At 40.7% G+C, this 16,644-nt stretch overlaps 1 protein-coding gene across 1 annotated transcript in view; it reads left to right on the top strand.

The window, feature by feature from the left end:
- Nucleotides 1–16,644, top strand: part of LOC125451748 (centrosomal protein of 192 kDa-like) — a 214,670-nt gene that overhangs the window by 27,950 nt on the left and 170,076 nt on the right. Inside the window, exons 11-17 of the mRNA XM_059646356.1 lie at nucleotides 1,014–1,180; nucleotides 8,314–8,350; nucleotides 10,212–10,395; nucleotides 10,858–10,980; nucleotides 11,631–11,764; nucleotides 12,498–12,547; nucleotides 15,425–15,572. Coding sequence (XP_059502339.1) covers nucleotides 1,014–1,180; nucleotides 8,314–8,350; nucleotides 10,212–10,395; nucleotides 10,858–10,980; nucleotides 11,631–11,764; nucleotides 12,498–12,547; nucleotides 15,425–15,572 — 843 coding nt within the window. The remainder of the gene's footprint in view (nucleotides 1–1,013; nucleotides 1,181–8,313; nucleotides 8,351–10,211; nucleotides 10,396–10,857; nucleotides 10,981–11,630; nucleotides 11,765–12,497; nucleotides 12,548–15,424; nucleotides 15,573–16,644) is intronic.

The raw sequence follows: 16,644 nt of genomic DNA, 5'->3' as shown, positions 1-16,644 counted from the left end.
TTTCATAAACACACTTCGGTGCCATCATTGTACATTGTAATATTGTGGACTAACAAGAGGTTAATATCGGTTTGAGTGCCAAACAACTGAAGTGCATAAAAATATTCCAACACTGGCACAACATCAGTGTAAGCTGTCGTCAGACAGAACACACACAATCGCGACACCATGTGTTGAGGTTAAAACTTTAATGGCAACCACTAAACCAGCAAAAAATCCAATCAATACGAACAACTATGAGACAAGGTATACCTCTTGGGGAACCGGGGGCTCCTGGCTTCCTGTGGGCAATAACCGGTCGTGGCAGCTCTAAGTTGCTGTATTTATTCTCTAAAACTCTCCTTTAAGATTCGACAAAGAATTTTTGGACAAGGTTTTCAGTGGAAGTTCCTGATTTGCCCTTTGAACTTGTCAAAATAAATTTTACTGATTTCCCTTGGCAACAAATTAAATGCATACTTTGTTAAGATTACTGTTTAGACTTAGGTTTTAAATTTACTCTGGAGTAAGGGATATGGGGCCAACGTTTAGGAATTCATCGTTAAGGTTCGGGTTTGGCGTTGGGTTTTCAGGGGAATATACTGGCTAGCAGTAACGGGGACCATATCTGATGACATTTGCTTCATGACCTCCACCTCAACTGGCCACAAACTTCCAATGTTACCAAAAACATCCATTTATCCTTCGCCTGTGCGTCAGCCATTGCCCTGACACCGCACTGCGTAACAAACAGGCCCTCAAAGCTTCAACTTTGTACGATTTACCGTGATTATGTCTCAGTCTAGGTGAATAAGACGCTGCGCTTATTCCTAACTAAAAGAACGGAAAATGCTGAAAACCCTCAACAGGTGAGGCAGCATCTGGGCCAGAAAGAGAATAACAGTTAGTGTTTCAGGTCTGTGAGGCCTTCTGTTATTAACTTCAATCGCCTACACCAAACCACCCCAAAGAATTGGTTCAGTAGTGGCTGGGAACACGTTCAATTCGAATAAACTTTTGTTTAACATTTTCAGCGGTGGTTCGCACGCCTTACGATGAAGTCTGTTCCACGTGTGGGGTGTTTGTTTTGGCGGTTAAGCCACCGCGCGCGCCAATAACGGTCGCCCCAGTTCGAATTCTAACCGTCCTCAGGCCGAACACGAGGCGATCAGCTCGGGAGAGACTCGCGCCTTCACACCAAGTGGCGGGGGCAACAAGATCTTTTTTAATTGGGAACTTGGGGGGAGGGTGCGTAACCTAATGTTGCTCTGGGAACGGTGTGGGGGAGGGGGGAATCCGAGGAGCCCTGGCGGCGCAAGCGCGTGGATTGAAAACCCCGCCCCTTTGGGTCTAGGAAACTGAGTGCCCGCCGACGTTGTTAGAGTGGGCCTTAACCGTAAATCCGGCTGGCATTTAGAATTTTATCCGTTATCGGGAGGGTTTACCGTATTGCAGGCACTTGCTTGTGTTTTTAATGTAGGGTGAGTATTCCTCGAGCTGGCTCACGGTTTTATGTTCTGTTTCATCGGCGCTGGAGTTACTGTCTTGTTGTATTCTATCTCAATCTGCTGAAAAAGTTTTGGGTTACATTCCCTTGCCTCTAAAGTTGAAGACTAGATGTCAGAAGTAACTGTGTTGTAAAGTGTCGGAACTTTTTAGTCGTGGGTAGGATCTGGAGTGCACGCTGTCTCCGATAAACGGATTCAGATGAATTTTTGAGAGGAAACAACGATTGTGAAGACGTGGGGAAGGCGGCAGGGAATGACTGCATTCCTCTTGCAAAGAGTCCGATTCTATTCGTGCTGTGTTCAGTAGTCATGCTGTTTAAAAGTTGTGTTCAATGATGAATCCTTAGTTGTGAAAGTAATGCTGCATGATTCAAACATTCATTTCAAATATAAAACTTACTAGTAGCTTTTAAGCATTTTAACTTAAGGTTTCAACACCTAATGTAAAATTCTATTTAAATATTATTCCTAACTATACAGCACAATATATTGCATCTTTTAATTTTTATGTAATGTCAAATTATGTGAGGTTGAGAATTAAATTTAATATTACTGATGACAGCTGCAATTTATAGTCATATTTATAGAAACATAGTACAGAGGAGAACCCTCAAAATTTGCACCAACAAAAATTTATTGTAAATCTACACTAATTCCACTTTCCAGCCTTTGGCTCATTACCTTGAAAGCTATGGCATTTCAAGTGCTCATCCAAGTACTCTTAAGTTGTGAGGTTTCCTGTGTCAACTACTCTGCCAGGCAGTGAATTCCACATTCCTGTCACTCTAGGTGACAAGCTTATCCAATATCTCTTTTTTTTGTAGCTGAACTACACCATAGAGTTCAAATGAATTTGGGGGGTGGGGGGGGTCGTGGGGGCTTGGTGGTGCGGGAACCTGACAGAGACTTGAAAAAATTCTAATAGGACTAGTGTAGGTGCAGGGAGTATGTTCCTGCTGTTGGGTGTACACTCGACCAGTCATCCCCATTCCCAATTTCTTCGCCTCTGCTGCACCTGGTCTCAGAATGAGGCATTCCATTCCCGTACATCTCAGATGTCCTAGTTAATTCAAGACCCCCCCCTCCCCCCAGTGACCAAGAACTCCCTTGACCGTGCCTCTCGCATTTCCCCAACTCATCCCTCACACCTCATCCCCACAATAACGACCAAAAAAAATCCTCTTAGTCCTCACATACAACCCCACCAACCTTCGGATCCAACATGTCATCCTCCGACACTTCTGCCATCTGCAATCTGACCCCACCACCAAAGACGTTTTTCCTTTCCCCTTTCTGGAGGGACCACTCTCTCCGTGACTCCCTTGTCTGCTCCACGCGCCCCTCCAAACCCACCGCACCCGGCACTTTCCCCTGCAACTGCAGGAAGTGCTACACCTGCTCCCTCACCCCTATCCTAGGCCCCAAGATGACTTTCCACATCAAGCAGATGTTCATCTGCACGTCTGCCAATGTGGTACAGTGCATCCGTTGTACCCATTCTGGCCTCCTCTACATTGGGGCAACCAAGCGGAGGCTTGGGGACTGCTTTGCACAGCACCTACGCCCGGTACGCACTAAACAACTGCACCCCCCCAGTCGTGAACTATTTCAACTGCCCCCTCCCATTCCTTAGATGACATGTCCATCCTGGCCCTCCTGCAGTGCCACCACAATGCCATTCGAAGGTTGCAGGAACAGCAACTCGTATTCCACTTGGGAACCCTGCGGCCCGATGGTATCAATGTGGACTTCACAAGCTTCAAAATCTCCTCTTCCCCTACCGCAGCCCAGCTCGTCCCTGCCTCCCTAACCTGTTCTTCCTCTCACCTATCCCCTCCTCCCACCTCAAGCCCCCCACCCCCTTGACCTGTCCGTCCTCTCTGGATTGACCTTTCTCCTCCCCACCTACACTCACCTTTACTGGCTCCATTCCTGCCTCTTTGACTTGTCTATCTTCTCTTCACCTATCTTCTTTTAGCCATCTTCAATCTGCTCCCCTTCTCTCCCTATTTATTTCAGAACTCCCTTCCCCCTACCCCACTTCTGATGAAGGGTCTTGGCCCAAAATGTCAGCCTTCCTGAACCTATGATGCTGCTTGGCCTGCCATGTTCATCCAGCTCTCTACCTTGTTATCTCAGTGAATTACGTATCTGTTCCTCTGTTGCTTGCTGACTTTGATTGTGTCGGGGCTGTAACACTTTTCAAGCAGTGTAATTGACTCCTTTTTAATCCTAAATTATTACCCACAAAGCCTCTTTGAAGATCATTCCAAGATATTGTTCCCTCCCTATGGCAGTAGCTGACTTATTACTACTGTGACACCACCCCGTTTACATGGTCCCCTGTCCTGTTTGAAAATCCTCTACCCTGAGTCACCAGCCCTTCTACCTCAACCATCTGTGTGATTGCAGCACCACCATCATTCCATGTCCTTAACTCATCTGTTTCCTCTAATACCCCTAGCATTAAAGTTAAGACCATCCAGCCGCACTTTACTGCCTTGAGACCCAGAATGGCTGAACTTCCTCTGTCCTCGTTCCTGTCAAGTAACCGGTGTTGCTATTTTATTAGGAATAAACTTTATGTAATCCATTCAATATGACGTTGTTGCAGCTGCTTCTGATGCAAAATTGAGTGGATGTCAAGCACAGAAGGTAGGACTCCCCCAAAAGCCTATGTCAAAAGGTAGGTTTTAAGGAATGTCTTGGAAGTGGAAAGGTTGAAAGAATGAAATGTGGAGTTTGTATAGATGCCTCAAAGTCTGTTACAGCCAATGAATGACTTTTGAAATTGACTTATAAGCAGGCAATTTGTAGGCAGCATGCTCTCCTCAAACATTGTTATAATGTTCAGCTAAGTTTATAGTATATCTGGAAACATATGCAAAGCAAGTAATTACTAAAGCATTAGAATAATTTTGGTTGGTTAAAGCCGTGAAGATATAGTGAGTATCTGATAATACAAGCTGTATGTGGCTATTGTAATGTTATATTGAACTCTTGTAACTTGCACTTGTACAGTGTTTCTATGAAGTAGTTCAGTTGCGGTCCACATGAAGGTTTTCAGGCAGCTGTCAGCGGACCTACTAATGGGATGGGGGGGTTGGAGATAGAGGGTTGTGGTTTGAGAAATGGTGAAGATCAATGTGATTTTAAATAGAAGCCTGCATTTTGGTCATGTTTTTTCCTTGAAGTTGATTGCTTGTGAATGGAGGGCTGACCGTAACAGCGTGTAGAACTTTGTTACATCGTGCAAGCAGTGTTAGTTAGTGCTATGTCCTTATCAATTTAAATCTGAAGGCTAAGAGTTGATCCCACTCTGGAGACTTGTATAACAAAGGTGTACGGCTTATGCTATCATTTGGAATTTAGATTTTCAAAATGGAGACAGCTGAATTCTGGTTTCAGTTCTGTGAAGGTTAAATTTTTCTTTTGAGGTCAGAAAGTAATTATGGAAAAGTGACTTGAAATGCATCACTTTCTGAAAACATGTGACTCTGTGCCTAGTCATGTACCGGTGGTGTTTATTGATGAAGTGTTTTATGTTGTTGAGTTTACGGCAGGAAAAACAAATGACTGGGGATCATCGGTAATTTAGTTTTAGTTCAGTTTAGTCCAGAAGAATCAGGTTTTAGTTTGAGCAGAAGAATAAGGTTTTCAGTTCAGGAGAGCATTGCAGTTTAGTAGATAGCCAGGTTAATTTGTAAAGTGTCCATATGATGAGAGTTTGCCAAGAGACGGTCAAGCCATCAGAACTGGAAAGAAGGCTTGGGTCATTTCAGCAGCTGAAGGAAGAAAACTGCGAAGTGATCATGTGGGTAGGAGTGGAAAACACCAATGTTAAATGCTGCTGGTCTGTACTGTAGGCCTGGGGTGGTTTGGTGCTGCTGGCCCAAACATTCTGCAATACATCTGTGCACCTCCAAAGATGTATCAGTGTGGAAGCAGTAGAAGATGATGACTATAACCTAGTGAGATTTATGATTGTTATGGAAAGGTGTATATGAAGATGGGGTCGGGGATGGGGATATAAATGCTAAACTGGAGACAGATATGCATCATCTTGGTAAAATTGATTTGGCTCAACTGGACTAGGAGCAGCTACTTGCAGGTAGAGGTTGTCAGAGTAGTGGGAAACAACTAAGAAGGAAACAGTGAGAGTGCCAAAAAGTACAAAGGGTATAGGATCAAGACTTAAGAACCCTGGATGTCAAGGGTTTAAAGGTTAGGATTATGAAGAAGGGGAGTTTATGGCCCATACAGGGATCAGTGCAGCAGAATCTGTAAAGGAATATAAAAACTGAGGGGATGAGTTTTAAGAAGGAAATTAGGAAAGCAAATATCTAGGAAAGTTTAAAAACTAAGTGTTCGAGGGTAGAATGAAGGAAAACCTGAAAGGATGCTTTTGAATTCTATAAAAAGCAAAAAAAAAACAATGTAGAGAGGGCCCTTTTAAGGACCATGGAGGGAATCCTTCAGCACATGCAGGGCATGGGCTTTGTGCCCACAAAATTTACATCAGTCTTCACAATGAAAAATGATGTAGGTATAGACATCAGAAATCAACACTGAGAAGAGGCGCTAGCTGATCGGCTTCAAAAGTTGATAAATCTGCTGACTCTGGTTAAAGATATCCTATGCTGCTGAGGGAAGCAATAGAGGCAATGTTGAGGCCTTGGCAATAAGTTTTCAGATCCCCTCTGGCCACTGGTGAGTTGGTGGAGGACTTCTAATTTTGTCCTTTTTTTTTCCTTTTAAGAAATAAATGTAACAGGAGGAAAGATCAGCCAGGAAATTGTTAGTCAGTCTGACCTGGGTGGTGGGTAATTTGCGAAAGGAATCCTGATGGGTAGTCTACATGTGCTCTTGGAAGGAGACAGATTAAATTGGGCATGGTCAGTATGGATTTAAGGGAAGATCAAGTCTGAAAAATGCAGTCAACTTTGTTGATAACGTAAACAGGAGTATCGATAAACATTTTTGGTGTACGTAGACTTTAGCAAGGCTTTTGATAAGGCTCCTCGTAGTAGACCAGTCAAGAAAGTAAGAACCCTCTGGATTCAAGGTAGTCTGTCAGGTTGGATACAAAATTAGATGAGAGGCATGAAGCTGAGGCTGATGGCAGAGAGATTTTTTCTTTGACTCAATCTGTTTCCTTTCGGGTTCTACAGAACTTGGTGACTGTTGTTTGATCATTTATTGACTTAATCTCTGCACTTATGGTCAATACATTCGTGGATGATACACACATTGGTAGTATGGGAGGATGGCTGTTAGCTACGGAGGATATCCAAGGACTGCTCATTTGGACAGAGCAGTGGAAAATATAATTCAACCTTGAGAAATGAGGTATTGACCTTGGGGGAAGTTAACAGGCAAAGGATTTGTATTGAATGGTAAACCTGAAGAAAGTACTGTAATTCAAAAAGAACTTGTACATATCCAGAGAGCCCTGAAGCTAGCAGGGATGGTAGGTAAGCTTGTTAAGAAGGTTTGGCTTTCCTCGATTCACTGAGGCATAGAATACAAGAGTGTGGAGGTTATGTTAAAACTACATAGAATGCCTTGGGCCATAACTGGAGTTTTGCATGCTGTTCTGGTTATGACGTTGTAGGAAGGATGTGATTGCGCTAGAGAGGGTGCAGAGATTTAGCAGAATGTTGCCTGGCTCAGTGTCTGAGCTATGTCGAAAGATCTTGTTCAGCATGAACCTGATCAGGTCAAATGGCTGCTTTTGAGTTATAAATGTCTGAATTTTATATTTTAAGGAATGGTATTTCCCTGGATGGAGTAAATTGTTGCGATGTGGGGAAAAGACAAGATACCTTTTTTAACAACAAAAAAAACTACATCCTGTAAAAGAAACCTCTAAATGTAATTAATGTAAAGTTGTGTAACTGATTAGCACAGGTAGAAAACTAATGGCTGATCCTGTTTTAAGTGCGTTACTACAGCATTTGTATTAAGTGCAGCAGTTTCTGACTATTTTGCCAAGTAAAATGCTGTGACCTTATAATTCTTGCAATCCAGAGTTTTGAAATGTATGGAATAACTGAACATAACGTAATATGAAGTTATTTTTGTTGCCCAGTCTTTTGAATCTTGACTGTGATTGAACAGGGCTCCAACTTGCTACATGCCTTTTTAGAACAAGCATTTAATAAAAGAAATTGAGTCAGTCATATGGGGCCAAGGACTTGCTCAGCCATTCAGCAAGGGTCATGGCTGACTATTCATTCCCCATTTAGAAAACACAGTCTACAGCTCTATTCCTACAACCAAAAATGTGTAATCTCTCACTTTCCCACATTGTATTTCAACTGTCACTTTTTTGCTTCCTCTCCTAGCCTGTCCAAGTCCTCCTACAGCCTCCCTACTATATGGACCTCCACTTATCTTTATGCCATCTGCAAACTTATCACCAATGTTTTAAATTCCTTTGTCCAGATTGTTAATGTATAACATGAATTGTTGTTGTCCCAATGCTGACCCATTTGGAACTTCACGAGTCGCCGTCTCCCATCATGAAAAAGACCCCTTTATCCCCAGTCTGCCTTCTGCCAGTCAGCTAATCCTCGATTCATGATGGTACCTAATATCATGGCCTCTTCTCTTTATTTAGCAGTCTCCTGTGTGGCATCTTGTCCAAGGCCTTCTGGAAATCCAAATAGATCATCTACACTAGCTCACCTTTGTCTACATAGCTCATTATCTCAAAAGAATTCTAATAGATTTGTCAGACGTGACCGCTTCTTGGTAAACCTTCTGACTCAGGCTTATTTTGCCATGCACTTTCAAGTATATTTTTGATATTTTTTTTCCCCAGAATCATACAACACAGACACGTGACCCTTCGGTTCAAGGTAATCCCAAACTAAGTTAGTCCCACTTGCTTGCTCCAGGCCCATTATCCCTCCAAACCTTTCCTCTTCATATATCCACACAAATGCCTTTTAAATGTTGTAATTGTACCTGCAGCCACCACTTCATTAGGCAGTTCATTCCACACGTGAACCACCCTATAAGGAAACGACAATTACTGTCAACTCTATCAAAACCTCTTATTGTTTTATAAACATCTGTTGCATCATCTCTCCATCTCCTAGGCTATAGTTGGGGGCGGGGGGGGGCGGAAATCCCAGCCTTTCTCTATAACTGAAACCTTCCATACTTGGCAGCATCTTGGTAAATCTTTTCTGAGCCCTCTCCAGCTCGATAATATCCTTCCTGTAACTGGGTGACCAGAACTGCGCAAACCTATTTTTCTAATCAATCTGTTCAGCGATGTTACTCCATGCCATTGAAGCAGATGGGACTTGTGTAGGTCTCCTGGCCTGGGTTAGGGACCTTGGTACTGGTGCACAAGAAGGGGGCCACCAGCCTATGGCAATTAGTCTCCAGTCCAACAATTAACCAGGCCTGACTTTGCTTAGCTTCTGAGATCAAACAAGATTGAACATTTTCAGACGAGAATGGCCATAATCTGCAATCTAATCCCTTGTAACGGACTTTCAAATCTTACTAATGGCTGAGGTCAGGCGAATTGACCAATTGTTTCCTGTCTTCTGTCTTCCTCCCTTCTTAGATTACGTATGCCTTTTGCCAGTTGCTGGGACTCTTCCTGATTCAATTGATTCCTGAAAGATCATCACCAATTCCTCTATCTCTTTCATAAGTCTGTGGTGTCATCCCTCTGGTTTAGATGACTTACCCACCATTAGAACTTTACCACATCCCCAGTGATAGCCACTACACTCAGCTCTGCCTGTCTTGAAGTTGTGGTATTCTGCTGGTATCTTCCATCATGAATTCTGATGCAAAGTACCCATTTTTTTTTTTTGTTTCCCATTACTGCTACTACTTCCAGCCTCACTTTCCACCAATCTACTGTCCCCTCTTTCTTCCCTCTCTTTTTTTTTTACCTTTTCCATGTATCTTTCTGAAGAGAAAACTGTGGCAATTTTCTTAAATGGCTGTCATTGCCAGTAATTAACCTGAAAAATGAAAGAGTTAACCTGACTGGTTTTTAATATTTTCCTAATCAACTTGTTCAGAGGTGTTATTTCACACCACGGGAGCAAGTAGGACTTGAACCCATGCTTCGTAGCTGTAAGGTAGGGGCACTACCACTTCCCTACAAGACCGATAAACCTGCTTTTAAATTTTAAAGCTGGCAGGTTAACAGTTCATGGTCAGCTACGATTACCTGGTGCATTCTCTGTCAGCACCTCTACGAATTAGAGTCCACTTGCCAACAAATCAGCACTCTTTCTGCACATAGTATGAACATTGGTTTTTGTCCTTGAGTGCTAGATGAAAAGCTTTGTCAAATAGGTTTTTCACATTTCTCTTCAAAGATTAAACCAAACTTGTAGCAGGAACACACGGTAGTTACTTGCCGTTTGTATCACCAAGTGGGTATTCGAGGTAATGTATGATTTTTTTTCAGTGAGTCCAGAAGGAATTAAAGTTGTATTGTTCACATTTTAAATATAGAATTTATTTTCCTGTTTTTAATCTAAAGCCCTTTCTTTTTAATCTACTTTTTTAAAAGCTAGTCTGAAAAAAGGCACCCCAAACAGTACTGTGATTCTTTGGAATTGCTTATTGGAGAGCTTGAATTGATGATGTTCTGACTTGAACAGGAATATTGTGGCAGAACCAGGGTGAGCAGGAAAATGTTGTTTGTTTAAATTCATTTACTTCAGTCATTTTGTAGATAAGGATCCAATGCTTATAACATGGAAAGTGTCAGAAACCTGGAAGATGAAACATTTCCAAGCTTTCTGTTGCAGTCGGAGAGGGGCAATAGCAGTGAAATGCTGGGAAATGTCACTGTCTCATCAAATTTTGGACTGCCTGTAGCTGCTTCAACAGTTGCTAAAAGTAAATCTGACTTGGGGAACAGGTGAGCGACATAATCATGTGCATTTACTTTTCTTTGTTAAGAAAATTCTATTCAAACAATTTACAATCTTGTGAAAATGGTCATGCCATTCAGAAGATTTGAGTATTGTCATACATAAATCTTCGGTGACCGTTATTCCAGCATGCTCACGTAGTTGGACGGCAGCACTATCAAGAAGATGCTTAAAATTTGTGAGAGACCCATATTTCTTGAAGTTGTCTAGGTTAAGGCTGAGGGTACCAAATATTTTACTAACACAATGGAACCTTGAGTTTTGAGTCAATGCTGTGTGAAATAACACAAGATGGCAGCATTTTCTTTTGGGAATTATTAACAAATGCTGCAAGTGTAATTCAACCTGAAAGCTTGCTGTAAACCATTAACTTTTTTGAGACCATGGAATAGCATTATTTTTAAGCTAATTAGTTTTTATTTTATGTAATTTCCATAAATTTCATGCAGAGCACCAGATGTTCAATCTTCATACTTGGAAGAAGGAAGGTTTTCTACAGTGGATACACATTCATCTAATGTTTTGAACTCTGAAACCTGTCAAAAGTTTGCACTTAGTTTCAAAGATGAGTTGTAAGTATCTGGTCATTCTCTAGTTTTGGGAACATCAACTGCAGAAATGATGTGTTGATGGTGAAAGTTACCCCAATTTTGAAGATGCTGCTTAAAATCTAGAGGCGTTTAGTAACATAATCCCAGAGCTTGGAGCATATTTTAAATGTTTAGTATATTTTGGAAAGGTCCTGGTAGATTGGTGGGGGGGTGGAAAAACCAGCTATCTAACATTTCCAATCACGGAAGGAGAGATGGAAAGCTGTGAAAATCAGTCATTGGAAATTTTCCAGAATAGATTATTAAGGATGAATTAGCAACTCTTGTAGAAAATCATTTAAGTAAGTAGAGTCAGTTTTGCTCTTGAAAGGAAAAGTCAAACTGGTATTTTGACAAAATTTGTTAATTCTTTTTGAGGATGCAACACGAATGATGAATGAAGAGGAACTGAAGTAGATGTGATGTATTTGAATGTTGAAAATAGTTCAGTCGATTAGTGTGATCTTATGACATAAGATATGTTAATGGGTCTGGTAGTTACGTTAACAGGAAATGAATTCAGTGTGTTTGGTTTCCTTAACGTTGGCAAATTTTAATAACTGGAGTGCCATGGAACTGTGTTGGAACCTTGGCTATTGTTTTCCCCTGTTGAAAGTTTGTTCTTTTTACAGAGACCATGTTGATGACTTTCTTGAGGCTCACTGTATTCCTGATGTGATAGAAAAGCACTTGGATGAATTTGGTTCCTTGCTCTCAAAAGTAAATCTGCAACATACATTACCTGGGCAACACAACAATGCACAAGGTACCAAATTGGGATCTTTTTCTGTTGGCAAACTGGATGGCATGTATATGCATCCAGTCTGAATCTCAGTAAAGGTAGCTATCAGATGTTAGTTTGACAGAATAATGCCAAGTGCAAATCATTTGCTTCAAAATAAGTATTGGATTTAAATGATCAAAGAACATAAGTTGAAGTTGAGCATGCCATTGTAATAGAGTTTTGGATCTGAATTAAGGGAGAAAAATGGATTTTGGTCAATTTCAAATGAACTTTTAAGATATTCATTTCATTGCATATTTGCAATGCACCCTTGCCAGTGGATAAAAATATAAATACCACATCTTTACACAAATTTAAGTTATTAGAATCATGGTTAAAAAGTTAAGATTAAAAATCATCAAAAAATGGTGAAGCAACTTCTTGTTTTCCAATGTCTTCAACAAAAGAAACAAGTTGTCATTAGAACATGTGATTTCCCCCACCAACACAGTTGCCCTATGTAACTGCCATTTGAAGTGGCCTACTGAGTTACTTTTAGTAACTAAGGTATAGTTGTATAAAAGTGCTTCAACAGTTATTGGCGTTATGGAACACATCTTGCTAGACAGGCTACGTGACCTCAAGAAGCTGTTCCATTGCTGCTGCTTGAAACAAACAGAAATGGCTGCTGCAGACCGTTGTTGCCAGCTAATCCAGAATACTGGTTATTTGTTAAGAATTTTCTTTTAGATTAACTATTTTTTTCTTTTGGCAGAGAGTTCTCCTGTGCTGGATTCATTGACTGATAATGAGAAAGGAAATAAGGTATTTGGAACCAAAATATTGAATGTTTTATTGAGCTAAACTTAGTTCAAGCCAAAGTTTATAAATTAAAATAATCTAATCATATCAATGGTTTTTGATCAGTAAACATCTATTTGCATTATTTAATGCACCAAAGATTTTATAAAAAGTATTTATAGAACTAAATAAATATTTTTGAAATTGTTGCTTTTTAAAGCATGTTTACCAATATTTGAAGTGTAAATGAATAAGCAAGCTGCTTTGCTAAACTCAAGTTCCTCTGGTGGTAGTATCCTGGATGATTCATGTATGAATTTGTCATCCAACATATTATCAGAAGTGAGGTTGTTAGTTATATTCAGAGGTGGGATGGCTAGAGATCATGTTTCATATCCATCCCACTTGACATGGATAAGGAGAGAATTGTAGTCTGCGGGATAGAAATTTGGGAAACTGAGATGGGGCGAAAACAAATCATGACACAAGGGTAATTTCCAAGTTTGTCTAGGGGCCACACTGTCATAGTCATACAGCACAGAAACATGTCCTTCAGGCCAAATTGTCCATACTGACCTGTTGCCTCAGGTCCCTCTTAAATCTTTCTGCTCTCACCTTTTATTTTTTTTGGGGGGGGGGGGGTGGAAAAAAGCCTCTAGTTTTGAACTCCCCTAACCTGGTGAAAAGACCTTTTTGCTCTTCGTTTGATTTATGCCCATCATGATTTTATAAACCTCTATAAGGTCCCCCTTCCATCTCTGACACTCCAATGAAATAATTCCTAAAGAAACAGGACGATAGAGCTAGTTTAGTACGTGGCTGGAAACATGCAGCATAGCAGGCATGGATTTTTTTTTTGGGGACTGGGACTGATTCTGTTAAATAGGTCTGCCAGGACTATCAAAAATTGCTTCTCTTGCTTGTAACCTCTGATAGATACAAACCCACACTGCCCAATCTTTAATCATAGGAGAGCTCATTGATTCCAGGTATTAGTCTGATGAAACTTCTCTGAATTACTTCTAATGCATTTACGTGCTTCCTTTAAATAGGTTGATTAATATCGTAAGGATACACCTGATTCCTGGGGGGGCAGAGGACATTCACGAGCATGTTGCCTGGAATGGAACAATTGAGTGAAAAGGACAGACGAGACAGACTTGGATTGTTTTTTCTAGAGCAGAAAAGGCTAAGGAGGTTGTACTTGAGGTGTATAAGATCAAGGGTATGGGTAGGGTGAATAGAGAGCAGCTGCTCTCCTTGGATGTGGGGTCAATCACGACGACAGGAGAGACAGGTGATTCTGAGGGGATTTGGGGGATAGAGAATTCTTCACTTCAGGTGGTGGGAATCTGGAATGCACTGTCTGGGAAGATAGCGGCGGCTGGAACCTTAGAAACATTTCTTTTTTAAAAAAAAAACAAATTGGATGAGCACTTCAAATATATATACTGAAGGATATGGGAGGAGTGCAGAAAACTAGTTAGCACACCTTCAGCGGTGGTAATGTTGGTTCAGACTCGATGGGCCTTGTCTGCACTGTGTGAGTCTATGATGTGGTCTCACCAGTGCCCTTTCATGACTTTTAAAAATTACTTGAAACAAGGTGTGTGAAGTGGTTGGTGGCTAATAGAAGTAAATCTAAAAGCCTCTATTGCGATTGGTTTTTAATTTATGCATAGTGACCAGAGAGATTGAATGAGAGTTTCCAAGAGTAATTACCATGAAAGATACATTTTCAGCAGACTAAACAGTGATACGGGAGAATGTGTTTTTAGTTCAGCCAGCTTTACTTGAGGTTGATGCCGAACTGAATGAGATGGATCAAAAATGCTGAGAATAGTAATTAACATGTTTAACTTTGTTATTTATAACTTTCGTATTTGTCATAAATTGTTTTATTTCAACTCAAGAGAACCATGTATAGCTTTGATTTTGTATTTCTATGTTGAGCTATGGGCAGGACATTAGTTTCAGTTCCTTTTTGAGTTATACTGGGTTGTCTGGAAGCTTATTTAGGTTTTCCACAAGATGTTGCAAAAGAAACCCTCAGTCAACGGTTCTGTGCTTTAGAAAGAAGGGGTGGAGAGAGGGGAAACAAGTGGCCCATGGCCCGTTGGTATTCCTTATGATACAGGGAGGCAAACAGAATAAAGCTACCTTTTTCAGAAAGGTAGAACCATCCATAAGATTGGTGAGCACAGGCTTCTTTCCAAGAAATTAAGGAAAAGGATTGTAAGAACAGCAGTGATGTTAGCCTTCTCCAAAGTAATCAAAGCTAAGGAGGAAGTAATTTGATAGAAGTTTGATTTTAAAGGGTCTTGAGATAAGACATTAACCGAAGATAGCATTGAGTGAGTGCAAAGGTTTGTCAGAAAGGTGAAGTAGTTGTGCTCATTAAATATAGAACTTTTGAAGTGGAAGTAGGATATCACTTCCATTAAGGTTTTTTGTAGGTATGTTATTGAGGATAAGAGCTGAATGTCTATTTCTGATACTTGTGAGAAAATAGTTGTATAGTGCGAAATAGTTAAATCCAGCTTTTTGAGTGTAATAAACTTCATTGTTCCTTTCATAGTACAATGGTAGTCTTGTGTGGAATATGTTCAGTGACTGACTGTCATAGTAGGCAAATAGACCATTAAAGTTTTTTCCACCATAAAGCCAGATTTCTTTCTGCAATCTGACTAGCTGGGTCCATAACAACAGTTTGCTTGATGAAATTTTAAAGGCTTTGTGCATGTCTAATTTAACTCTGGAACATGGATTTGTATGGTTACCAGCAAAAATCTATTTTTGAATGAGCAACATAGCCAGCTTGTCAGAGCAAATTGCTCAATACTTCACACTTAGTTGTATCTTATTCTGAATTTGTAATAGCTGACTTGTTATATCATTTAGGTTGATGACCCAAAGGACCCTGGAACATCTCCTGCTACGAAACAAACGGATGAGGAGTTGGGCATTAGACGATACAGTGACAGTCTAGCTAGTTTGTTAGAAGATGAAAGGCTGTTGTCACTGGCTAGTTTAGAAGACCAGTCCACAGGTACAGTGCAACATGGTTTCCTGTTTTTCTAGTGATTGGAAATGTTCACTTTTTACATTGTACATCAACTACGCAATATCAATCATTTAACAGAAGAACAGATAAACCTGTAGTTTACTCCTGCCTTTTCAAAACGTTTGCAGTGTCCAAAGTAATTTTAGTTCACTGCACCAAAAATATTTTTGAATGGCACGAGCTTACTTTCGTGTATTCTAATAAATTCATATTTTTTCAATCTAAAGTAAAATAGTGTAGAATCTTGCAGCAGAGAACTTTCCCAATTGGCCTGTCAGATCTCTAGCACTTGTTGAAAGCTGTTTTTGTTTAGTCCCTTTTTTCCTCTGTCACCTTGCAATGATGTTCTTTACCGAGTGAAAATGTAGTGCCTGTTTGCTGTTGTACCTGCTTGCACTGTTTTGTAAGGCATTGCTTTGTAGATTATAATAACTAATTGCATTGCATGAAGGCTCTTCTCATGACTGGCTTTTTTTGACAATTATTGTAAATCTATGACCCCACCCTGATACTGTCCCTTTTGCAAATGGTAACAGTTTGACTGTAACCATAATTATTTATGATTCTAGTTCTTTGTTTTTCTTTACTCATACAATCATTGCTCATTAAGGTCGAAGTGCATAATCCATCTGCCTCACTTTGTTCCTATTTGGACAACTGTGTAAAACCAACCTGTAGGCAGCATGGAAGAACAGTGGTTAGAGCTGCTGACTTACAGCACCAGGGATCCAAGTTTGATTCCATCCTCAGGTGACTGTATGGAGTTTGCACATTCTCTGTGTTTGTATGAGTTTGCATTAGGTCTCTTTCACTCTTTAAAGCGCCCCTGCCCCAAAACTACTACCACCACCAGTTTCCTCCCACAAGGAAGTGCAGGTTAGGTGGATTAGCCATGCTAAATTGCCTATAGTATCTAGGGATGTATAGGTGAGATCGTTTAGCCAAATGGCTTATGGAGATAGGGTGGTGGGATGCACTTTAGAGTGTTGGTGCTGACTCGATAGGCTGAATGGCCCCTTTCTGCAGTGTAGGGATTCTATGATTGTAAGCTGTTGTG

The sequence above is a fragment of the Stegostoma tigrinum genome, chromosome 5 (genome assembly GCF_030684315.1).
Source record: "Stegostoma tigrinum isolate sSteTig4 chromosome 5, sSteTig4.hap1, whole genome shotgun sequence".
NCBI classification, from domain to species: Eukaryota; Metazoa; Chordata; class Chondrichthyes; order Orectolobiformes; family Stegostomatidae; genus Stegostoma; species Stegostoma tigrinum.
The sequence above is the reverse complement of the archived record's forward strand: the minus strand, read 5'-3'. Positions and strand labels throughout refer to the sequence as shown.